The sequence below is a fragment of the Bidens hawaiensis genome, unplaced genomic scaffold, assembly GCF_021521415.1.
Source record: "Bidens hawaiensis isolate Kalapana, Puna unplaced genomic scaffold, B.hawaiensis_p1.1 tig00006930_1, whole genome shotgun sequence".
Lineage (NCBI taxonomy): Eukaryota > Viridiplantae > Streptophyta > Magnoliopsida > Asterales > Asteraceae > Bidens > Bidens hawaiensis.
This window is the reverse complement of record NW_027491475.1, coordinates 1,299-28,100: the sequence shown is the minus strand read 5'-3', so window position 1 is coordinate 28,100 and position 26,802 is coordinate 1,299. Positions and strand designations below refer to the sequence as shown.

Below are 26,802 nucleotides of genomic sequence, written 5' to 3'. Positions count from 1 at the left end.
ACTTATAAGCCAATGCCAAACCTTGCTCATTTTCGTAGATGAGTTCACTCTAAATTATATTTATGGGTTCTCTCTTCGTTTTTCTATATTATGAAAATGCTAAAACTCATTTTCGTAGATGAGTTCGCTCTAAATTATATTTATGGACTCCACTATGTAGGTCCACCACAAATGTTAAATTAAATGTTATCAGATAAACAGTTACTATGTAAAAGAAAACTATGTTCATTTTAATTTTTAGCATTTGTTTTATTAAGTTTAACTTATGGTAATGAAAATGAAAATATAACGATAAAAGATAAATAAATGAAGTTATATAACTTTATATGCTACTTAATTTTTACCAATGAGATTTGACATTTCTCATTTGATGCTCACATGATCCACATGAATATGGGAGTGTTACTACCAAGCGAACATAAAAAACAAGTCACTCTTATAGGTTGTATTATTTATTTATTATTTTTTAGTAAACTACTTATATAATATTTAATGATATTTCTCAAGTAATTAAAGAGAAAGAACATGACATTAATAGTAGTTAATTGCTAATAATGATGTTTATTTATATTGTCACTATAGAAGGCCTTAGTAAAAGTTGCAATCAAGGAGTAGTTAGAGATAATAATTCCTTTTCCAACAAGTTATTGACGATTAGTTTTTTTTCTCTCCAAAATATCTCCACATGAGCCCACATGAGAACACGTAAATGCTCATGCATCACAAAATTTAGAGATAAAAGTGAGCTTTATTTATATAAGGAAAATTGGTTTTTAATGGTCTAAACTATTTCATTTTTATCGGCGCTGATTCCAACTTTCATTTTGGCTGACAGCGGTCTCAATTTTCACATACGTTTCTTCCACCAGTTCTATTTCATTTTTATCGGCGCTGATTCCAACTTTCATTTTGGCTGACAGCGGTCTCAACTTTCACATACGTTTCTTCCACCAGTTCGCGACTAACGCAGTACTAACTCCGTTATGTTTTTGCTGATGTGTCCATCTGAGTTGTCAAAAAAACGTTACGTGGCAGCCACCGTGGTTGTCAAAGACCGGAGAATCAGAAACCCCTACCGGACTCCATGACCTCCCACCCATCGCCACCATCAAACTCAAACCCACCTCCCCACACCATCGTCCCACCGCCACTCCCGCCACCCCCACCACCACCGCCCAACACCGCATCGGCCACTGTCACGTTCACCATTTTCGGCCACCGTCACCCCGCATCGGCCACCGTCAAGTTCACCATATCCGTCCGGGCGGCCGACCACCATCATCTTTGTGCATCAAGCCGTCTCTCCAATATTCGTTATTCATCTCATCAGTTCGTATCCAATCGCCTTGTCCCGTTTTTCCGGCGACCCACCCCCGTGTTCCGATTCAGGAACCCGATTCATATATGATAAATTGGGGGGTTTGACGCGTTGGTGGTGAAGAGTTTAGATCTTAGAGGATGGCTAGCGATGTTGATATGAAAATCCCAAATTGGAGGTTTGACGCGTTGGTGGGTTTGAGTTTGATGGCGGCGATGGGTGGGAGGTCGGAATCCGGTAGGGGTTTCTGATTCTCCGGTCTTTGACAACTCAGATGGCTGCCACGTAAAGTTTTTTTGACAATTCAGATGGATACATCAGCAAAAACATAACGGAGTTAGTACTTCGTTAGTCGCAGACTGGTAGAAGAAACGTATGTGAAAGTTGGGACCGTTGCCAGCCAAAATGAAAGTTGGGACCAGCGCCGACAAAAATGAAATAGTTGGAACCAATAAAAACCAATTTTCCTTTATATAAAGACAATAATTAGAAATCCAATATGAATGTTGTTTAGTGTATCATTTTCTACCAGGTTCACTATATTTAAAAAGATAACTTTTCAGTACTAAAAGCAAAAGTACAATCGTCTAACTCAAACTAACAAAATAATTAAGCAAAATTAAAATTGTCTAACTCAAACTAACAAAGGGCATTCAATTAATGTCACGTAAAATTAATTTTATATTAATCTAACTATTTTTGTGGTCCACATGATTATTTATAATTATTGTTCAAATAGTAATATCTTAAATAGTAACATCTTTGACGGTAATTACTCGATGGACATAATTGCCCTTATGTCACAATTTAGGGTTTCCTCTTAGATACATGACTAGCGATCATTAGAGAGAGAACTCTCTTAATTTCCTCTATTCCTATACATACCTTGATAGTGGGGTCTGTTTGGTACCTAACTGGCACCTAAAATGGACTGAACCTTTGCCAAGCTATTGTTCTCTTCTTCTCTTAAAGTTACTCTCTCTCTCTCTCTCTCTCTCTCTCACACACACACACACCGATCTCGCTTAAAACAATCATAACACACACCTTAAACGAGAACCCGATAAGTGAATCATGCGTCTACTATCAGTCCGTTAGCTGTAATCACGGGTTAGAGATTCTATTAAAGTTTGCTATTGATTTCATCTTCTTATATCCAGACTGAATCAATATGTGATCTTTACGTATGGCCATGCCAATCTTCTCTGTACCGTTTCAATGTTATCGGATGCCACCGAAGGGACAATCGATTTGATTATGGGGTTGTTTTAGGTTTTTGTTCTTTTCATAGGTACAACTCCAAGTAGTTATGCGTTCTTTTGTTTTTTTCTTGTTATAAGATGAGAAAAGAGAGTGGAAACTACACCTGTCCCAATGGTATTTTAGAACTTTTAAAGTACGGTTTGGGAATAAAAAATTACATTAATATATGCAATTAAAAAGTCAAAGTAGTGTAGTCACATATGGCCAATTTCAAAGCAAGTTTGAATTCATTAAGATATGAGTAGTTAATTGGTTGCTTGGGGGAGAAAGTTCTTAACCACCTTCTTTCTTGGACACTCCTATAAGTTTCTTATGTCACCCCTTTTTGCACTTAGACATTTCTCTTCTAACTCTCTATGCATAGTAAATAAATAAATAAATAAACCTTAGTCTAGTGTGTAACACAACAGGACCCATGTAAAATGCGGATAGTGATATGCATAATATAGGGTAATCTTATTATTAACATAACTAATAAGATAATGATAATGATATTTTTGTTATTTACTGGAAATATACTAGCACAAAATCGTATACAAAACGAACAATAATAAATAATATAAAACTTACAACTTTATATGAACGATATGATTCAGATACAAGAATATCAACAGTGTCTTCAACTGCAAAAAGACGCAAATTAATCGTTGATGGTTGTGACTGAGGATTTGTGTTTAAAACGGTCCCATTTAATTTGGCCTCAGGTTCAATTCGAGCACATATCAATTTTAGTTTCTTGCGGTTTTCACTAGGCCTTGAACAATTGCTGCCTCCATTGTTCCTCGCCATTGATTTTGTCTTCGTCGTTCTTCGCTGTAATGTTAAGTTTACGGTTTTTAATCATTTATTATTTGTTAGTAATTTTTCATGATCAATCATTTTAACTGTTCATGTTTTATTTCTTTTTCTAAAACAAAACTTTAACTTTGATTTGAGTGACTCCATTAAAAGATGGAATATTTGATAAATGGTCAGGTTGGACGGTTGTCCGACTTATGTCAACACATTTTTATTATATAAGTTTATATAATATAATTAATTCAGTTACAATTGTTTATGATTATGATTACTAGTTTTACCAAGTGGACGTATTATTTATCTTCCCCCCCCCCCCCCTTAATGATATTCAAAAAAGTAAAAAATGAAAATATAATTGGGATTGCCGGATTGGTGACAAATATTTGAAGTAAACGTTGACAGATTGTCATATGATCTTAAAATGTGTGGTTAGTTGGTGGCAGCAATTTGGAAAATGATAGTGTTGTGGTGGCTGATCAGGAAAATACTTGTTTAGTACAAGCAGTTTTTATAACCTCATTTAATATAGCAAACGTTAACCAAATTAATTAGAATAGGTCAAATTATTACTAACTAATACATCAATAGTTATTAATAATAAGCCGATGAGGTCCAGCCGAGCTGGTCGGAGGTGGGGGGATAACTCGCTTGCGAGGGTCCCGCCCGGGTGGTGGCCTAGGTTCGAGTCTCTGCGGAGGCAAAAAAAATACTATTTTAGGTTGAAAGGTCCCTCTCTCTGGGAGATTCGAACCCGGGTCCTTTGGGTGTTAGGGGGTGTGCATTGCCATTGAGCCAAACTGTTCAAAAAAAAATAGTTATTAATACTATTGCATGAAAGTTTAATCGAAAGTGGGTAAGAGCAAGATAGTATGTGTAGTGCTTTAACTAAAGAATTAAAAACTTTTCTGTATGTTATTGTCAATGTTGTAAAATCGTTGGTCGCTAGTCGGGCGGTGAGGTGGGGACTAGTGATTAATCATGATTGGTATTTTTATATCTAGTTTTCATTTTTATATTTATATATTGTAATTTTTTATATGTAATTTTTCAGTTTTACATGTTTAACCACGCTTTTGAACGAGAAATAAAACTTAAAAAGCAATGAAAATAAACAAAGTAGAGCAAATTTAGGAGTAACTCTAATAAAATTACAACCTTGGGGGGGGGGGGAGATGTGAATTGAATGCTCATTTGCTTAATCACAGCCGCACACATCTATCAAACTCTAATCAATATAGTGTTAGAAGAGTTCATCTCACATCTTGCCAGATGTTCATCACAAATATCCTGTGAGTCAAAAATCGGTTCTAATTGACGAGAAGATTACTCAAAATCTGGCCGAAAATTGCTCCGAAATTGGCCGGAATTAAGGCCGATTAGGCAGGCTTTGACCAATTAGAGGCAATTATGGCCGATTGGGACCGGCTAGCAACTGATGGACCGACTAGCAAAAAATTAGTCAGTGAACAGCCAACTAGGGACAAATCGCCGCCTAGTCGGCGAGTAATTTCGATTTTTGCAACACTGGTTATTGCTATGTAGGATTGGATCCCCTCACTAACTTTTTCATATAAACATGTGTAATGATTTAACTACTAAACACTTATTGTTTAATCTTGTCTTAATAAAAAAATTTGAAAGCGCTTTGATTGGTTAAGAAAAGACCCTAGCCTCACAACCAAGCCCTTACACTCCGCCAACATAATTCTAAATGAATTGTATTAATCGGATCAGTTTTGTTTACAACATGATTGGCATATATAGCTGATGAAACTACGCGGTGCTTCACCAAGCGTCCCAAGTACATACTAGGCCCCTTGTCTTACAAGTATTACATAGAACACTAAAACTATATATAGTTAAGACTACATACAATATTGGCCCGTAACTTTAATATACTTGTATCACATAATTAAGGCCAACAAACCTAAAAGAAACCTGAAAGACGGAATCAAAAATCCGTTGGTTATATGATCACCTTCTTGAAAGGTAAAAGTGCAAGCAATTCGAGGCAACTTAATCCAGCGAAGCTCTTCATATACAAAGGCCGGATTCGATAACGAGGCTGGCAACGATATCCTAGATAATCTATCGAAATCCCCCCCCCCCTCCCTCCTTAAAAAAAAACCCTAAAGGTATACAACATTATTTATTGCTCTACCTTTTTAATTTCGGTGTTGTGGAAGGGTTACAAAGGGGTGTTACGGCGGCGATGGTGGTGGAGATTTAATGATTGTTCTAACTCATAATTTGTTTTTCCAAGTTATTATTAATCATCTCTTCATATATATTTTACATTTCATATATAGCACACACGTGTCTAGTCATGACACTATTCTCTATTTTTGCTTTCTATTTTTATATTTTCCTCCACACCACTGATGGCCTAATAAAAAAGGTGAAAGGCGTTGTATGATTATTATCAAACTTATTATATGAAAAGTTTAATAAATGAAAGATAATTAATATACATAAAACTAAGCAAAATATTAATATTATTATTATATGATATATCACATACATATACACAGGATGAAAACCGGAGAGAAGGAAAAAAAAAACCAATGTAGTTCATGCATGCAGCTCCATATGTGTATATATATTTACATATATCAATCCATGCAACCAAAGTTTTACCCTAAAACCTTGGGTATTTAATGTTTAATCTGCTATATATGCACTCAAAGAAAAGCTTCCCAAAATTAAGAGGAGAAATCGATCATCATATTTCTGGTAAGTTGTGATTTAAGAAAGAGTGATCTTCAATCAGAAATTCCGGCCAGTTATATGAAGAAGCTCCGACATCTCCGCCGTAGCTAATGGTGCTCTCACTCTCAAGTGAACCGGTGTTATTGGTGTCCATTAATGGCGGAATGGAACTCCATGATGATGGTGATGAAAAATTGACACTTGTAAATCTTGATTGGCCATTGTCAAGACCCAAGACTTTATGACCATTATTACTTGCTTGTAACTTCATGATTGAGACATCATCATGGAGTGGTTGGCTAACACTAATTTCTTGATTTAATAGTAATGTTGGAAGTTCGTTACAAAAATCAATGTTTTGATCTTCTTGTAATTGAGGAACTGAATTCACGTTTGTTTGGAGCAAAAGATTGAGGTATTGAAGGTTTTGAGCTAATTGATTATGTTCAAGTACTTGTTTGATGTAAGCGAGGGATGCTAGTTGAGGCAAGAAAGAAAACAAGTCGGATCTCGGTTGATGGGTCATCGGGTCAATACCCATATGGATCAGTTTTTTCTTCATATGGGTATTCCAGTAATTCTTGATTTCGTTGTCTGTACGCCCTGGTACACGAGCTGCAATTGCTGACCATCTTTAAGACAAAAAACCAAACTTTAATTAATTACTAACTCATCAAGAATTGACAAGAAAAACATGTAATGTTGGTTGACATTATTAAACATTAGTTAATTAAGTTTAAGATGATAAATTACGTACTTGTTTCCAAGAATGGAATGAAGGTGAAGAATGGTGTTTTCTTCTTCTTGGGAGAATTTTCCTCTCTTGATATCAGGTCGAAGATAATTTGTCCATCGCAATCTGCAACTCTTTCCGCATCTTTTAAGGCCTGATTGATATATACTTGTATTAGTAAATATTATCAAGTTTGAATTTATGATATATCTATGTATAGATAGGGAGGCCAGGACTGACCAGCATGCTTAGGGAGAGATCTCCAGCAGCCATGGCCATGAGTTTGGATGTAAGTGATAAGCTGTTGATCTTCTTCAGGGGTCCAGGCTCCTTTCTTGATGTTATTTTCATCACTACTTGTTGGACCAGGAGACCTTCCCATTTTCTTGGTTGGTTAATGGAAACCAGCAAATCCCTAGGGTTTATATATACACACACACATCTAATTTCCTTCTAGAACTCTAGGGAAAACACACAAATATTAATATATTTAATTATTATTTTATTATTCTTTTTTATATTATATTAACTTTTGTCAAGATTAGTTAAGGGACGAGTGTATCCTGATGCGGTAAATTTAACTAGTAATTCATTTAAAGAGAATTTGTTAACCATTCAAGGAAAGAAAAAATCAAAGTTGATTTGGAAGTGCTCACTGTTTTTCAGGACTTGTATAATAATGATAAACAGGTAATGGGCTAAAATATACGTTGGGTTTAAAGATAGGTTTTAACATTTAATAAGTGGGTTAGAGTATCACCAAGGGAGTTAAAAAAAAAAACCAAGGGAGTTAAAAAACACTTAAAAAGATGCCATGTCACCTGTCACATCATAAAAAACACTTATTTTTTTTTAAATAAATTTTTTTTTGGATCTTTCAAATATTATTAAAATCAAAACGATTACAATAAAGTGGCAGGCAAACGAGCAACAAGCTGCGTCGCAACCCCCCTTTTGAATAGCAAAACCAATTCTACTAAAAACAAAGCGTTGGGTCGTAGGAGACGACAAAGTACCATGAACGACACGCTGAACTCTGTTTAGAAAATTCACGGCCTCCGGGGCCAGAAACCCAAATGTATCAAAAGCAAAAGGGAGAAACACATGTTGATTTTCTAAACAGGTTTTCTCGTGTTTGGCAACTTTGCCCGATTCGGCCTTCAACGCAGCCTGACCCACAACAAATCCGCGGTCCCTGAGCGCGACCAGAGGAGACACACCTGTAAGGTCCAAACAAACATGTTTCCCCCCTGCCACCCAAACACAAGAATATCAGTTGGTCGTAATGTAGACCTCCCTTCGAGCGGATCTGTAAAAAAGTTAACTGGGGCCTCCTTTTTTGCAGAAATCCTTGCTCGTTTAAGAACATCGCACAGGACATCCCTAACCAAATCATGCCTATATTTAAAACCGGGTAATTCTTTACAATGCACCGCATGGTCTCCAAAGGAATCCAAACAGACTTTGCGGCAAACTGGGCAAGGCTCATCAATCGGAAACATAGGGATCATTAACCGGTACTTAAGGATAGCCCAGTACTCCAACCCCGACATGTGTTGGCCTAATCCTTCAATAGGGATGACCGTTAGAAAATCCTGGGCCCGAGGAGCTCGAAGGCATTTAAGCACCACTTTTTGGCGAGAAGATAGATCAAACTTCGCTTCTAAACTCTGGACGATTCCACTAAAAAGGCACTCGCCAAAACATGTTGGGCTTTAGGGGGGGGGGGGGCTGTGTCCTTATTAGAGAACCCGCTAAGATCAAAATCGGGAAGTGAAGTATGTAAACGATCCATCGCACGCCCGTAATCAGTGTCCAACCCATCAATACCACATCCCCGAAGAATGTGGTCCTGCAAACTCCATGATTGTGATCTCGAAGCCACAAAAGCATATGTAGATACATCCCTGGCCGAACATATACCCAACCCCCAAAACGGGTCGGAAGAGATGCCAACCTCCATTGGAAATCCCCGAAGAACGGCCCCCGACAAACCACGATATCCTCAATCGCCCCTCGAAGGCCATTATCAAAAATAGAAACAGCTTCCTTCACGTACATAGGTTGGCACGTTCTTAAGCCAAACAACAGCTTTGCGACCCCCATACATGAGCGAAGCAAAAGAAGCTCGCATTGAGGGTCTTGAAGCCTTGGGAGATAACTCATCAATTCCACAGCACTAGATGCCCTTTTCACAGCCAAACTACTGATAAACCCAGCATCCCGACTTACAGCGCCACCAAGGAGTTTCACACCAAGCACTGGCCTTCCAATCCAGCAAGGGAACAACCCCTCCCACACCTTTTCCCCATTGCACGTTGGCCAAAATAATTCTGTTTTCTTAACGTTTAATTCAAGACCCAACTGAGGGCCCTCAGCCCTGATAATATCTAAAGCATTAGCCACCTCTTTAGTGTCCCCGATAATCGTACCATCATCCAAGTACCAAGCATGGAAAAAAAGCTTGCAACGATCTCATATTCGGTGAACAAGTGGATGCAAAACTAAGGCAAAGAGAAGAGGCCCAAGAGGGTCCCCCTGTTGAACCCCAGTGGTGGACCTAATGTAAGCATCCCCCACATATAACCTAGCCCGATTGCCCATATAAAAAATCTACCCATAAGGAAATAGAAGGACATCGACTACGTACCTCATGTAGAAGGGTTGTCCTATCGACTAAGTTGAAGGCATTAGAGAAATCCACGGTAAGCATAGCCAATGACCCATCCGAGTGAAACTGATTTAAAAACCTGTTCGCGCTATGAAGCACGGCCTCTGCCCCACTAGGGACTCCCACCCCAAATTGAAAGTCACAGAGGTATTTAGCAATCTCCTTCCCGACACCCCTCATAGCCACCTTAGAGACCAATCTCCTCCAAATGGCCCCTACAGCAATAGGTCTAATCCCATTGTCCGGCTTAAGCAATGGCGTAAGGGGGGCAGACGCAACAAACTCTGCCAACACACTAGGGCACCTTCCCCCCAAAAATAAATTAACAACCACAGAAATAGCCTTGAGCAAACTATCCGCAATAGGAGACCCCTCTCCACACAGCGGATCTAAAATGTGTTGGGCTCTTAATCCGTCCCGCCCACACGAAGTCCCTTTAGAGAAAGATTTAATACAGCCGAGCACACAATCAACGTCCACAACAAGGGGGGATCGGAAAGCATGGAAACAGGCATACTCGGAGGGGGTAGGATGGGATGCTTAGACACCAACGCGTCCAGAGTATCCTTACCGAAAGGGGCCACCCATGAAGAGCATAAAACTTTAACCGCGGCAGTGAAATGCCCATCCACAACTTTTCGTAAACATTGTTTAACGTTAGCGCACAACCCGGAACTGCCAGACTCTGGGACGAACGTATCACTCCCCGAAGCACCCCCTAAGGGTTGGTCAAAAAACGATAATATAAGGTCAAGGAAACCGTCACTATCACCCCAGGCTGCCAGCGCACGCTGAATACTATGGCATTGCAGAGACTTCCTATTACCAGACCTGCGCTCCTGCCGAGTAGACGGTCTGAAAACCCGTAAGGTGCAACGCGGTAACAACAAAAGTTTCACCCACGCCTCAACAGACTCTGGCATAGCCGCCACTTTACCTAGAGCAGCCCCTAAGGTTTGGGAAAAAGCCATACGACAACTATGAGGAATGCTTTTAACAGTTGTGATAGGGAGAGCGAATACACGGTCAAGGAGGGCTACATCCACCCCCACCCTTCCCGCCGCGACAGCTTCCCTCTTGACATGCGGTTTAGCAATCCCCACTATAAACTCTTCCACATCTCCCGCGTCCCACTTGAACCAGACTGTCCTGCCATCGTGATGGCACCCCCGACTGAAAGCATGTAACTCCATACACACCCCACACACCCATTGGCGCGAGACCTTTAGAGCCTCACCAACAGAAACAAACAAGTCCAAATCCATGGAAATAGCCTCCCGCAAGGTCTCTTTCTTGTCATCCGATGACAAATGGAGTCGCTTAATACCAATCGCACCCCCTTGGACCCCGGTGATCCATCCGGGCAACAGTGAAAACCTCTAAATGGACACGGCCAAACACCCTCATCAATAGCCCTGGTCATACCACCTCCTCCTAACAAAACACCCCGAAAACCACTAATCCCACTCGGACCCCAAAAATCAAACTCCGATTAGATGACCAAGAAAGTCAACGAACCATAGAAAAAAAAAACAACTTTGGGGTTCTATGACCAAGAAAGTCAAGGAACCCAATTGGGGAAAAGCACCCCAAAGAATCACATGCGAAATGGTTGAAACCGAGCTATGTTCTTGACCAGATTTTGTTTTTGAGGCATTTCGTCGAACAGTTGGCGGGCACAAATTCACAAACTTTTTGAACAGAAGCTCCACCACCTCCTTAGATAACCGCTGTCGCCCATGGTTCCTAAATAGAACAGTCAATCAGAAGAACATCATATGAAATCGGATCCATGGAGAAGACTTGAAAGATAAAGAAATAGGCTTTTCTGTTTTGAAGGCGACGGTATGGTCCTTGTGGTTTTAAAATTTTTAAAACCTTCACAATAAGAAAACTCAAAAACATTATCACATAATCACCACCTTTTACATTTATTTTAATTACCAATATTTTATTTTACTAAATTATATACAGAAACGTTTATATGTTATCAGCCTTAAGAAAAAATTTTTAAACTAAGAACTTAAAAGGTTAAATTTTTCTTTTTCCAGTGAAGGAAAATTTAAATATTTCTCATTGGAGCGGATATATATATATACACTTTTCGTTGGTTTTGTACTTCTTTTTAGAAGTAGAGTGTGGATTCACCGATAAAAAAAACAAAGCATTGTATAAATAAAAGACTATTTAATTTAAAATTTAAATTATTAATTGTACTAGTTTATAACATCTAAGGTTTATAATTTATAAGTAAATTTATAATTTATAACTATTTATATTATAACTATCTTTATATATTATCCATATTAAAATAATATGTGTTTTTAGCTAAAACCCAACCTTGGCCCACCCATCCCTACTTTTCCTTCAAAAACATTGTTTTTTTCTGGTTCTTGCACAAGAACATGAGCCCCAAAAATCTTCAAGAATTCTTTTATCTCCCATAGTTAAATTTGTAAAAACCTTCACATAAGCTCTAAAACCCTCTAAAAATCTCCTGTTGAAGATGTTTAATAGGTCCTATTTATTAATTTAATTAGGATTATTTGTTATTTTTTTAATAGATAAAACTTGTAAAATATCAAAAAAAATTTTGTCATCAACCACAAAATAATTTTTTATAGGTGTGGGTGTTAAAATATCTTTGAAGTCTTTCGCCTTTCGATTATATATATTGTACATAAACCTTTTTCTGTATGTCAGCTAAAACCTTTCCCTTCTCTCAATCCGCCTTTTCTACATAAATATTCATGCATCGATAAACAAGTTGACGAAGGAATATATATCAGCCTTCAAATGAATTCGTAATAATGTTCTTCAAATGAATTTATAATTTGTAACAGATCAAATTGAAAAAAATATTCTGAAATGGTAGGGAACTTCTTCACGTACACAAGCTACTGTTTATATCGACTAGCTTATCAATAAGTGTTAAATACGGCATTTTGTTTCAAAATATAGTATTCAATATAAAAGAAATTACTTATAAGCAATACGTATAAGAATACATAATAAGGTATACAATAAATGTGCTAATACAAGTCGATCAGTTTATAGTAAAATTTGTATAAAATATAGAAGAAAACTCGCTAAAACAGCAAGTTTAAATTTACATCAAACACCAAATGATACAAACTATTAAAAAGACTAAGTTTCAAGATATAGCATTTTACATATATGTGTTCTTGACTTTCCATTCTACTAGAAGACAGAGCTAACCTTTTTCAGTAACTAAAATTTTACACATTCATACTCGATTAAAAAATAGTGCATTTAGTATAATGAAACACTAATTAACATAAGAGGCTTAATTCTTTGTAAAAGAGACTTGGAGGGGTTTGATTGGGTGGATGCATGAATTTACCGTTGGGGCATGAAGGAGAAATCTTGAACATCATCACCAACATATGACACTTTTTGCAAACTGCTGTCATCATCTCTTGTTGCTCATCTCCCCCTTCCAAGGCCAACCAGGACGGTGCTCCATCGTAGCCACCACCGCCACCACTATGCTTGCTGGATGCTATCCTTAAAGTCTTGTACTTTGAGAAGTTGTCGGCAACATGGTGTTTCTTTGGTGTATTTGATGACCCACATGGTAAGTTGAGCTCAAGATCAAGACTCATGTTTTCGGGTGGTTCTTCGCTACTTCTGGGATCCATTGAAGCCTTTTTTTGAGTTCTTGTGTTGTAATAGTATATTTGGCCAGACTGCATTCATTAGTTATTTCAAATAAGTGAAATCTTTGTCACTTGTCAATTAGTATCATAAATATCATACATGTACTTCGCTTAAAAATCTATAAGATGGGATAGCGAACCCAAAATTTTTTTAATGGTAGTTGGTTTATGTTGGTGCTCGAAGGTCCATAAATTTTCGGTTTGGTTACATAAGTTATGATAAAAAGTCGTTACAACCTTTAAATTAAGAGCTACGCACAATGAGGTTTTGCAATTATTATAGCTAACTAAACTGTAAAGCACCATTCAGTAACAATTTAGCAAGAATAACTAAAGTTTCAAATCAAATTCGATACTCATATTTTGTTTTTTTGATTTTCTCAAATGCAACATGTAAGAAATATATTAGTTTTTACATAGAACAATTATAACTAAAATATAAAGCATTGCTAGGTAACTATAGATAAGGTTTTTTTTTTTCAATGTTAAAAGATCTCAAAGGTCAGTGATCAAAAGTGTTTGAGGTTCGGTTGAAAAGCCGTAATATACCTTATATATGAAAATAAAAAATAGCTTGTGCGATTGACCTTGCATCCTATAAACTAGGTTCGTCCATGGATGAGATCGATCCTACCAAGAACTCTTATTCAAAACCCTTAAAAAAATTCACACCAAAGACTACACCCTTTAAATCAGTCAAAATCGTGATAGGCTGAAAGTATACTTTACCAAAATTAAGAGACTTTTGTCACGATCATGTAATCCACTCAAGAACTTAAAAGAAAAAAAAAACGAAATTGTGTTCTACAAATCAAGAAATCTTTATAAATGATGAAGGTACTTCTTCAAGAAGTATTCTTGTATGAATGTAGTTCTTAGTTTAATTACCTTGATATCGAGGCATCGTTGCCATTCCAAAGGCATGGGAGACTCGAGATGAAGCTCGGTGTGAAGCACCAATCTATTTGAGTACTTGGTCTTCGACGAAAGAGGGTTATCCAAGAACTCTTGTGGTTGTAATGACTCATCACGTTTTCTCTTATTTGAAGAATCTTCACAATCCTGAATCATTGTTGATGTAGGCAAGCTAGGTAGATGCATGAAAAGAAACCATTGACTACTCTTGATGAGTGTGTGTTTATATAAGAGAGGTAAATGTTGTAGCATAAATAAAACAAGCACAAAACAGCAAGGGAGAATCTAAAAGGGGCAAAGTATTAAATGACACGCACTTGGAGTGATGTTTGAGTCTTGCAATTACTACTACAAAGCTGTGTAGTTAGTTCTAACTCATAAACATCTCTTTCTATATATCATATGTAAGGCCAAACAAGATTCATATGCATGATTACTAGGCTTTAGAGCTCTATCACGACTATACGGGCGAAAGAAAACAATATGATCAACAATTTGTTTGGTTATGTAAACCAAACTTGTTTCATATTTGGCTGTAGTTTATGATCCATCAAGTCAATATTACTGTTGTTCACCCCACCCATGAATTTTGATTGAATCACTCATGTTCTTAAGTCAGCTTTAAATGATAAAGTTAGCATACCATCACAATTGTTATTTAATGCTTGGTCTTTGGATACATGAATTCAATTTGAATGTATACACTTGTCCATATTAATTCACATGTATAAACAGGTCACCATACACATCGATGACTAGTTACATGCACGTCGTAATCATCTAATTAATCACTTTATTTCAAGACGCGTATTGCTATATTTCCATGAAACTTCACCTATCTATTGGATGTGACCAAAAACATGCTACTTTTTATAAACAAATGCATCGAACACACATCGTTGAGGATATGGTCATGATATATAGGAAATACATCATTTGTAAGACGCAAATTTGGCATTGAAATAAGCTTAACGTTTGTTAAAGTATGCGAGTTAACATGGATGAATATAGGACTATAAAGTGACTAGAAGATAAGGGAGTGTAGTCATGCAATGTAATGTATCATTAAATAAGAAGTGAGATACTTTGTATAGATGTAGTTGAAGTTGAAGCAAGCCATGAATGCACATAGCAAAAGTTTTATTAAAAGCAACCAACAGCAACAGCAACAGCCACAGCCACACCCCTCGGCTATTAAAGTTGACACGTCCCTTTGTATTTAAAACACAAGTCATCTCCCCCCTTTAATCCCACCATCTACTCCTATCATCATCTTTCTCCATTTCAAACAACCACAATAAATTATCCGCTGCTGGTTCTTCCGTGCAAGGTCGTCGATCGCTCGCGTCTATTCCCTCTTTCTTAACCAACAAATATTAGTCATAAACAGTTTGGTTTGTTTACCCTAGTAGTAATGTTTCCAAATTATTTGGCTTCTATTATTGAATATAAAAGCGTAAGGAGCCAAATTGTTTGTTTTATCACTTTATGGGAGCATTTGAATGATTTTTGGAACCGAAATGACATTCAGACCTAATTACCCTTTCTCTTCCCTCACACCGACCACAGATGCTCACCAAGATTGAAGACTCACCGTGATAAAGTGCTAACATACTAATTTTAAAAAGGCTGACTGCATTTTTTCCTCTTTTTTGATCTTTTTCAAGCGTTGCTAACAGACTGATTTTGAAAACCTGCACATCCCAACTGTAATACCCAGTTTGATTTTTCTACCTAGATAAAGTTAGTGGTGTTCATGGTTCGGTTTAAATTTTAGATATTTCTTATTATGTATACATTTATATTAGACTTGGTTTGCTTGATAGAGTTATCCTAATTGTTATCACTTTGCAAATTTCATCTGTGTTCCTAATTAAGCGAACGAACATAAACACATGTGTAGTTAGTTCATTTATGTTCTTGAGTGTTTGTTTATGTTCTTTTGTGTCCATTTATTTACGTTCTTTTACATATTTATAGCAAATAATTAAATATTACTTAATGATTCTATATTTTTTTGTTTACGTTTGCTTGTGTTCATTTACATTTGTTCAAATATGTTCGTTTATCTTTGTTCAATTATGTTCATTTATGTTTGGAACTGTTCGTTTAGTTTTACATAAACGAACATGAATATAAATATTTGCTCGATTAAGTGTTCGTGTTTGTTTATATACTCTTTGTTCAAAATGTAGATTCTTAAGCTTAGGCCACTTAAATATGATGCCTATTAGTTTTGGTATATGAATCTGTTTGTTTTAAATACTCCATCAACTGACACAACAAAATCAAGCAAATCTGATATATAACATATGCAATCTCAATAGTCAACATGCTCAAATGGCAACAAATACCAACTCAATAACCAGAAGTTTTGGCCAAAAAAAAAAAGGATACAGTTATACTAATTAGATAATTTTTTAAGTTTCGTCCCCTTAGATGTTGGTTTGGTTTCTTGTTTTTTGAGTGTAGAGTCGTCGTTCAACGACAGGTCTTGGTCCTTGTTACGGTCATGTTATGGACTTGGTTTTAACCCAACTATATCTTGTTACTTTTAGTGGGAATGATGGTTAGTGCAATTCACATATTAGAAAACGTTCCTTTATTAGTGTTCACAAGTAACATATGTATTTCTATTAACAAGAATAAGCGAATACTATATTCTATATGTTATTCAGTTATTGCAAATCATAATCATAGCGTCTGTTCTTTTATTCGTAGGATTCTTGAACATGGAGGGGTCTATATTTGTTGAACGAGATCAACCCGTGCTTCACATATCGAGCTTCATCAGGTTTGTCAGTTTAGACAAGTCTAAACGAGCTTATTGTTCACATAACTTTGGTAAATATTTACACTTCAAAGTATTATATTGCTTTTAAAAACTGACGTGGTCTGTTATTAATTACAAAAGCATTGCAAATGTCACTGATTTGTTTTGTAAGTGGCATAATGTGCAAAGGGTGAGTTGGAAGTTGTTAGTGTCAATGCTTATTTCAAGTATTTATATAGGAGTATTGATAAGGTTTTATACTATATTTGTAAGGTGGGGATGGACTTTTAACAATATGCATATGTCGCAAACACAAACAAAAGATTAATATGGATATTTGGAGTGGATATGTGAAAGATTTGTGCCAGGGATGTGCTATATTGGTGCACACGATTGAAGACCTTGAAGATCCGCTATTTGTTTGTTCGTCCTTTAGTTCTTGTTTTGATATTTGGACATGTTTTAGATTTTGTTAGGATGGGATGTTTAGTATTGGTTGTACTTGGGTGGATTGAGCTTGTTGCTAAAAGTTATGGGTGGTTAGGTTTATAGGTTGTAAGTTTGTTTTTTTGTTTGGTTTTGGTGTAATTTGGATTTGGTTGGTTATAATGAAAATTTGTTTTTAAGATGTATTTTGGTTGGTTGTAATGAAAGTTCGGTCATTCTGTATAGTTATTAAGATCATGACTAAACGAATATATTTCATTCACCACGAAATAGCTCAGAGGGGTAAAATGGTCATTCTGTGTAGTCATTCAGATGTCAAACTAAACAGAACTTACTGGTTCGGTAAATCATTTACTGGGTCAGAGCCTCTTAATCATTCAGAAATTAATGGTTCAGCACTTGCCAAACAGCACTAAGGCTCTATGCATCACTTTTTGTTTCTGTAGGACTGGGGATTCTCGGGGATTTGCGTTTGTTAGGTATAAGTATGCAGACGAGGCTCAAAAGGCAGTCGACAAGCTTGATGGTCAGTGCTCGATTAGTAATTGTTTTGTCTTGTGATTCAAACCCATATTTGTTTACTTTTATCTTATTTTTCTTTTCAGCAAGAGTTGTTGATGGCAGAGAGATAATGGTTCAATTCGCCAAATACGGCCCTGTTGATGCACTAACTAATACTTGTGTGCCATATCATCAACACAAGAATTCTTTCATAATTATTTTTGCTCATACCACAATTTTCTTTCTCTTTACTTGATGCCTCCTGATTTAAATTATTTGTAACCATCACTTTTGTTCCATTCTATTGAAATGTTGCTTTTAACTACGTAAATGTATTTTGTTGTTTGCAGTCACAAGGGAAGAGGGCTGGGTCAAGGAGCCCAGGCCAAGGTCAATATTCTTTCTTTTTTTCCTGAAAATTAGTTACACATGCTTTCTATATGGTTTTTTAAGCAGCTCAGAAATTATGAATTGCTTATTTGTAGCTTTTCTACTGAATACATTGAGAAGATGCTAAAAGAGAAAGGGCCAGTAGGAACTATTATTTGAAGTTGTATGTGTTGAAAATTTTAATTGAGTTCTTATATTATTAAACTCAATCACCCTTTTAGTATTATTTCTGATATTGATAGAGTTCTTGTGGTGGAAAGATCAAACAGTGCTTACGAGTACCCACTGATGTATGAACGTTAGAGCCATATATCTTTTACTGTCGTTGGATTATTTGGATATATATTATGAAGTGAATTCTTAAGCTTTCATTTTAATTTCACTTTTTGGATTTTAACCAAGTTTATGCTCCAGTATTTTAGCTCTCATAATCATGCCTTTTCTTTTAATTGCTGTTTTAAGCTCTAGGTATAGAGACGACTACAGGGACAGATTACAAACCGTAGCAGAAGTTGCGACAGATATGATTATGAGAGACGAGGTAGGGACAGGGATCGTTACAGAAGCAGAAGCCCTGATTATCGCAGAGAGCATAGAAGAGGGAGACACGATGATGATAGAGGTCGAAGTCGGTCCCCCAACAGGTAAACACACATACACACATATGTACGCATGTATGCGTTTATATCTATACTATATTGTAATACATTTGAGGATGAAAAGGTAATTCTACATAATTTTCAAGAGTGTAAGTAATTACAACTTATAAGCGTATGGTGCAATCCTTTTAAACATATTGTTGACTTTTAAAACAACTTGCCCATACGATTTTTAAACAGCCATAACCTTTTCATACGTTAGTATATTTTTTTAAAAATTTACACCATAAATCAAGTATATTATTCCTTTTAATTTGAGTATGGTATTTTTGCTATAGTTTTTAATTTATTCAAAAACAACATGCTCTGTGATTACTAGTGTCTGTGTTCTCCGCCCCGCTGTATCACGCAATCATTTCTCTAGTTTGTGTGTGTATATATGTATATGACTTAATTAAGGTTTTTAGTTAGGCTAATTTTGATTGCCAACTGTTAAAAAGCCTATAGAGTTTGGCTAAATTAAGGATCAAGTCTCTGGAATGCATTTGTGCATGATTAAATCCATGGTGATTTTAACCTTCCATGATGACTTACATTGTGCAGGAAAAAAAGGTTTCTAATATCTTACTTCACTTTAATATACTTTATACAATAGCAATATTCAATAAAATAATCAGGAGACTGTAAACAAGAGTATTTATCCTGCATTCATTCTTCATACAATAGTCCGAGAGAAATATCGGATGCAACGAAATGGAAATTTTTGGTATTTACTAGTTTTGGAAAGTATAGTGATTTAGTCATTAACCCTGTAAAAGAGGACTTTTGTGTTGATAATCAAGTGTGCTTTATCATTTGTCATTAGAATATGATGATATATTTTAAGTAAAACTTAACTCTTGGAAGAGATGTCCTAGATAAGAATTCAGAAAAAGCTTGTTTTATTTGATCAAGTTTTCCATTATTGTGAGTTGATTTTATGTCAATAATTTTGTGAATACTAAATTGGATTGATTAGGAGTGTTTCTCCTGCTGCTCGGGACAGTGTTAGTCCACATAAGAGCCTGTCTCCACGAAGGACACCTTCTAGAAGCAGAAGTCCTGTAGCTCGTGATGAAAAGGAACGCTCACCAACTCCAAAAGGTGTTTCACCACGTGGCAGGCCCAACTCTTGAAGCCCTTCACCACAACTGTCTGTCGCTGATGTGAGTATATTGTTTATATGTATTATTGTTTTATAACGACATGGTTGGGGGTTTTAATATTGAGAGGCTGTCATTCAGGAGTGAAAAGTGAAGTAAACCGTTAAAGACTGCATGAATCGAGAAGCAATGTTGTTTCTTGTGATGAGCTGGATGAATTGTTGAACTCATATGCATGTTGTTAAGGTTAAAACTGTTTTTTTTTTTAAAGTTTTCTGTTGGTAGTGTTGTATGTTTTGCAGCATCGATATCTTGCTTGATTTGTGTCATTTTGGATATTATTAATGTTGGCATGCATATTAGTGAAGTTTTTTTTAAATGAACTATAGTTGTATGCTGTTGGTGAGAACCGGTGCAGCTTGCAGCAGCCGTTAAGCTGTTGGTTGAACAATGTATTAGGATTTTGATGACGGTGATGATGGTAAGAGACCTGAACTTTAATGCTGAGGTCAACTTAGGATTTTGAGTTTTAGCATGTTCTTACCGTTGCTTTGTTTTTGGGCCGTGAAAAGGGGTTTTTGGTGATGCTGATACGATGCAGAACCTGATCGACCTGGTAGATTTTTGTTGTTTGTAGCTGTTGATTGTCCAAAACCAACACATGAGAGGTGCCCGTTTTAACTGTCTATCCTATTGATAAGAAAACGGTAAAAAGAAGAAATATGGTGAGATTAAACTAGTTTTTTGGAACAAGCTCAAAAGTAACACAGGGTGTGTTCTGACTTGCAAACCCTCTCATGACTATTCTTTCATTCATACTAATCGTAAAAGAGAGAAGCATTTGTAGCATGCTGCATTTTAAGATTCCTTAGTCTGGGTTTTGTTATAAGCTTTGGTTTATAGTTCCAAGAGTAATTTGAAAAACATTATTAAAACTTAAATTGGAGGCTTCAGTTGTCTTTATATATATAGATCGTTTTGTATTTCTTCTTAGTTGGTTTATGATTGATGATTGGCTTATACTAGTTAAATAGAATAATTAGGTTTAAAATTTAAATGATTTCTACGTGACATATATGTTAAAAGGATAATAGATTTCCTTCGCCATTTCTACTAAAGGGCAAACATTATGATGTTTTGTAAATAGTAGCCCAAGTTTAATTACCTGGTTATAACGCCATCTTTAACTGTACTATTAAGTCATTGTCTCACGAAGGTTTAATAAATGAATTATCATTGTGGTTATTAATGAATATGAAAAATATATATAGGTTGTAGGCACAAACTTTTAAAAATGAATGAATTAGTTTTATATGCCTTTTTTTAAAAAGAAAATATATATAGGATTTCTTACATGAATTGTTGTGTACTTTATATGCCTTTTTTTTGCTAGATATAAAATGGTATAAACGTTACAAAATTAAGAAATATGGTTGTGGTATTAATTAGTTTTTTGTTGTTTAGGAGTTGAACCAAAAATGAATGAGAGAATTTGTTAGATGCTAGGATCTGTTAAAATATACAAAAACTCTTACCATTTTATTATTTATGATAACTCTTAATAAAAGGGCAATAATAATATATGTAGTTAGAAAGAAGTTACTACATTTGAATGAATGATTATGATTAGGATTAAAAAAGGCGTTGAAATTGTGATACTATCCATCTAATAAATACAGCCAAGGAAAAGAAAAGAGCGTGAAAGAAAGAGAAAATAAAAATGTCGATGATCAGTGTTCCGGCGGCACATGAAATCTCCATCTCCGACAACGTTGAACAGCTTCTCGGGTATCCTATTATTAACTTATTCCATTTCATTTCATTTCATTTGCCTACGTTACGTTACGACTTAATTAGTCTGTGTTGTTGAAAATTGAAATACATCTCCGATCGATCCATGATTTTCTTAGATTTCATGTATCTTAATTACTCACTTATTAGTTTCGATCACTTCATCTTCTTATCAGCTTACTCTCATTTATAATTAATTAGTCAGTCGCCGCCGATCATTCATTTTAATTATATAATATCTTTGTTTGCTTCGATAATAATATCTCTCTGTTCTGGATCCATCTCCAGCTACCTTAATTGTTTTATTATTCATTCGCTTAATTAATTAATGTGCTTGTTTTGTGATCAAGGATGGGGAACAAATGAGGGTCTAATCATTTCAGTCTTATCCCACCGAAATGCTGATCAAAGGAAACGAATCCGTCAAGCCTATGCTTCCACATACAACGAAGATCTCCTAAAATCACTCGATAAAGAGCTCTCCAATGACTTTGAGGTTCATTTCATCTTAATTCTCTTCTATTAACATCATATCATATTTCCTAATTTGTTTGTTCATTTTCAGAGGCTTGCTCATCTTTGGACACTTGATCCATCCGAGCGTGACGCCTATTTGCTCAACCAAGCTACAAAAAGATGGACCAAAAGTAATCAAGTCCTTGTCGAAATTGCCTGCACGCCATCTGCTCATGATTTGCTTCTTGCTAAAAAAGCTTACCATGCTTGCTACAAGAAATCCATTGAAGATGTTGCATATCACACCACCGGAGACTTTCGCAAGGTACCCTGCCTACACACTTAATAATACATACATTCTTTATAATATAAAACATACATATAAAACATACATACAAATGAGTCAAAGTTTGTGATGTTGTTATTGTAGCTGTTGTTGCCTTTAGTGGCAACCTACCGCTACGAGGGTACTGAAGTGAACATGACACTTGCAAAAACTGAAGCTAAGTTGCTCCATGAGAAAATAAGTGACAAATGCTACAATGATGATGATCTTATCAGAATCCTTGCTACCAGAAGCAAAGAACAGATCAATGCAACACTTAATCAATACAAAAACCAGTTTGGAAAAGATATCAATAAGGTACAATTGTGTAAACAAATATCATTATCTGATTATGTAAACTGACGATCCAAAACTGAATCTTGAAACATTTTTTTGTGCAGGATTTGAAGGAAGATTCCAAGGACGAGTACCTTGCGTTACTAAGAGCAACCATAAAGTGCTTAACGTACCCCGAGAAGTACTTCGAGAAGGTGCTAAGGTTGGCGATTAACAAACAGGAACGGACGAGGGCGCGCTGACACGCGTGGTTGCAACACGTGCTGAAGTTGACATGAAATCCATAAAAGAAGAATATCAGAGGAGGAACAAGTAACAACACAATATTAAGTTTTGTATTATATTCATTTTTATAAAGAAAATAGTCCATTTACAAATCACAACCCACGAACCAGTTTGAAAGAATAACAGACTTAACCAACAGCTAAACCAAGGCAAGTTACATAAAACCTATAAATGGCGGAAAACAAACCACCGAAACACATAATTATGAACATAAACGCACCTAATCAGCCAAAGCAGCACATATACACTATCATATACCCTAAATGAACAAATAACAAAGAGCCACAAACCCCCAGTCAAATGCATACTAATAGTAGGTACCAACAAATGAAAACAATGATGCTGAAAACAAATAAGTTAGAAACTAAACCAAAGCGATGCTACTCTCACCACCTGGCGGCTTGCGAACACCCCCAAGATATTCTCTAGATTCTACTTTCCCGTCAGCAAATATATTGCTTCCACTCATTTCCCGAAGCTTTGCTGAGCTCAGCGGCTTTTCTGCTGATACTGGACCCTCGTCATCTTTGAATATATTGTTTCCAGATAGGTCTGTGAATTTCTGGCTTGGGATCTTTTTTGCTGTCTTCAAGGGTTCTTCCGCAATTGTCTGAGAAAACAAAGGGTATTATTACCCAAATAGAAGTGGCCACTTTTGTAATCATAATCATTCATCAGCATGCATGATATATATATATATATATAGAAATTTGTGTGTGCTTGATAGGATAAGATATCTAAGCATGTAAGTAAATATGAAAGAATAGTGTACATTATTTGGAGCAGATTCACCGATGCTTATGGTTTCTCTCAATGCCAACGCACGGGCAGCCAACAGGCGAGGTTGAATTTCAGGAGACGGTGCGAATATGTTATGTCCACTTAGCTCCTTGTTATTTGCATTTGAAATCTGTTTTTTCAACTTTGAATCCGAGTCGTTATCTAGCGTACCGCTTAACTCCCGCTGCTTAGCTTCAGAAAGTGGCTTTTTAGGAGAGACTGATTCTTCTCCACCAAAGGAAATGTTACTGCCAGTGATCTCCTTGAACTTATACCCTGAAACAGGTTTCCTGCAGTTACCCATTAAAATACAGAAATCCCCATTAATTATAAAACTCCATCATTTCACATAGAATCAAACACATACATCAAGTGTTAAAAATAGTTGTTGATAGATACATGAGTTGAGTTGTAATTGAAGGGAAATGTGAATTACTACTACCTTTTGTTTAAGGTGTGGAGCTCTTCATCAGTAACCTGGCCTCCAAACACAACCTTACTGATCGGCGGCTGCAATCAGACCAGAATATTATTATTATTATGAAAATGATGATGAATTAATTACACCTGACTCACCTGGTGGCGAGAACGAACGGTCTCCGGCGAATCAGCATCTTCCGACCACGTCAACAGATCTGCGGTGGAACGCTTCTTCTCCATCTCCGATCCGATTCTTCTTCAGTGTTGCTGTCTGTGCCTTGGAAGTTATTAGACTTCAAAACCCTCCCTAATTATAAAGTTTAATTAGTTACTCTTTTCGTCCCTATATTATATTATTATATCTTCTTTTCTTATATCATGTTTTTAAGGGCCAATAATGAAGCTATCCGTTTGATACATTTGGCTCCTTGGCACCGGAAGCTATCCGTTTTCTAACCAGGGTCCAACAGGTTGTGCATAGCAATGTGTCAACTCCAAAGGGGCAGGGGTATGTCTTTAGCAGGTTAGGGTTTGCAATTCAGAAAGGGGTGGCGGCGCAGCTTGTTGCCCGCTTACCTGCTATATTGATGTAATATCTAAGTTTCTACATATTGAAACCCAATTTTTGACACTTGAAAGAGATGTAAACAAAATTCTCTTTTAGTTTAAAAAAAAATAATAATGAAATTAGAATGTTATCTTCTAATCTTTAAAATAAATTTTAGACAAAATGGCAAAAGACGTCCTTTACGTTTGACCCGAAATGAAAGAAATAGCAAAAGGCATAAATCATGTTTCAAATTCCTTTTACTTTACGTCCTTTGGCACTAACCCAGTTAATTTTTTTTTGTTAAATCTGATCACATGAGGGCAGTGTGGTCATTTTACCCATTTAAGAACTATTTATGTAATTAGACTAAAGAGTTGGCCTTTTAAAAAACTCTCTCTCTCACCTTGCTTTTAACCTGCAGATCCCCCCCAATCAAACCCTAAGACACAAATCCAATCAAACCGTCACCCTAAGACACAAATCCCCAATCAAATTCTCATAGGCATCTCCTACCTTGCTTTCAACCTGCCACACCGTTGCTGACGTGTCGAACCGCCACCATGAATGCGTCCAGGAAGGCGTACGCAGAGACGGGGCCAAGGATCAAAGGACGGTTTGCGAAGCGAACGGAAACGGAGGTGGAAGCCAGTGGCGTGTTCATCTCGCCGGAATCGTCATACGGCGTCGTTCCGTCGTACTAATAATGCTTGTCACCGTTAAGCTTACATAGGGTTGAGTCGGGTATCGAATTCGATCGCAATGAACTTATTTTGTGTCAATTGGGAAGAATTCACCAGACCCAAGTACCCGCCGGGCGACCCGAGGGTCCGATTCTCGGGGGATATGAAGAACGATAAGCCGCCGCCACCCGAAGGGGATAACGGGTTGAGGGTTGTGATTGAGAATGAGAAAGCTGTGGAGAATGAAGTGGCTGAGTTGGTGCGGGTGTCGGAGAAGCGAATTGCGGTGGTGTAGATGACGGTGCCGGAGGAGGAAGATGGGAAATCGGAGTCCAGGGCGGCGGCGGCGGTGGTGCGGTGGTGGGAGTCGCCGGAGAAGGTGAGGTTTTGAAGAGGGAGAGGTGGGAATTGGAAGGAGATGGTTCGTGGGTACGCAGTTGATCGGTTGATTATGAAGCTGAGTGCGGTGATGAGCTCCTCAGTAGTGGTGGTAACTGTGGCAGGTGGTGGTGGTGGTGGTAGGTGGAGGTGATGGTGGCTCAGAGATCGGAGATAGAGGTGAGAGAAAGAGAAGAGATGAGATGGTGAGAGTATTTAAGTGACAGAAATAACCCTCAAGAGGTAAATGACCAAGTTGCCCTCACATGAGACGCACATGACTGAATTTAACAAAAAAAATTAACTGGGTTAGTGCCAAAGGACGTAAAGTGAAAGAAATTTGAAACATGATTTATGCCTTTTGCTATTTCTTTCATTAAAGGACGTCTACTAAAAATCGGTTCAAACATAAAGGACGTCTTTTGCCATTTTGTCTAAATTTTAAGTTTATTCTGCCTTTAAATCAAGATTACGGGGGAAGCATGTGCAGCTCACGTGCCAGTGCCAGATTGAATAATTATCTGCTTTACATTTCTTCATTAAAATGTCTTGTAATGACTTTGTAAACTGTTTCAAAAAAATAAATTCTCATTTCTTGTTATCAAATTCCCATGGTATTAGCCTGATAGTTTTTTCTTAATGAATAGAAATAAAGTATAAACTTTGGTTTACAAACAAAAATATAAGAAATGTTATTCGTTACAAACTTCCAAGGGCGCATGACGAAAAAGTTAGCCAGACAATATTTCACTGGTTAAGCGTATATCATCAATTGTAACCTATAAGTTGTCTTGTAGCAACGAAAGTAACACCACCCCGCTCCAAATAAAGGGTGCGTTATGGGAGTAAGAAGGGAGAGAAAGATATGAGATAACACATCAACCGATCACCATTTTCTTTT

The 26,802-nt window shown here is 36.7% G+C and overlaps 1 protein-coding gene, 1 long non-coding RNA gene and 2 pseudogenes across 2 annotated transcripts; 2 read left to right on the top strand and 2 right to left on the bottom strand.

Moving 5' to 3' along the window:
* Window positions 1-6,101: 6,101 nt before the first annotated feature.
* On the bottom strand, window positions 6,102-7,203 carry LOC143633928 (transcription factor MYB93 pseudogene; annotated as a pseudogene).
* A 5,582-nt stretch (window positions 7,204-12,785) lies between these two features.
* Window positions 12,786-14,304, bottom strand: LOC143633927 (uncharacterized). The gene is made up of 2 exons (XM_077102135.1): window positions 14,061-14,304; window positions 12,786-13,202 (listed from the first exon to the last, which is right to left on the bottom strand). The coding sequence occupies exons 1-2, from the start codon at window positions 14,271-14,273 to the stop codon at window positions 12,786-12,788; spliced, it is 630 nt and encodes a 209-aa protein (XP_076958250.1). The 5' UTR covers window positions 14,274-14,304.
* Window positions 14,305-17,751: 3,447 nt separating this feature from the next.
* Window positions 17,752-17,972, top strand: LOC143633925 (uncharacterized). The gene is made up of 2 exons (XR_013153758.1): window positions 17,752-17,833; window positions 17,913-17,972. It is a non-coding gene; the product is annotated as an uncharacterized LOC143633925 (long non-coding RNA).
* A 3,687-nt stretch (window positions 17,973-21,659) lies between these two features.
* On the top strand, window positions 21,660-25,818 carry LOC143633924 (annexin Gh1-like; annotated as a pseudogene).
* The last annotated feature ends 984 nt before the right edge of the window (window positions 25,819-26,802 follow it).

What these genes read in the sequence shown, in the direction of transcription:
- LOC143633927 (XM_077102135.1), bottom strand. Translation starts at nt 14,273, where the DNA reads ATGCATCTACCTAGCTTGCCTACATCAACAATGATTCAGGATTGTGAA. An exon ending in AACGATGCCTCGATATCAAG is followed by an intron (nt 13,203 to 14,060) that starts GTAATTAAACTA and finishes TAATGAATGCAG; the next exon opens with TCTGGCCAAATATACTATTA.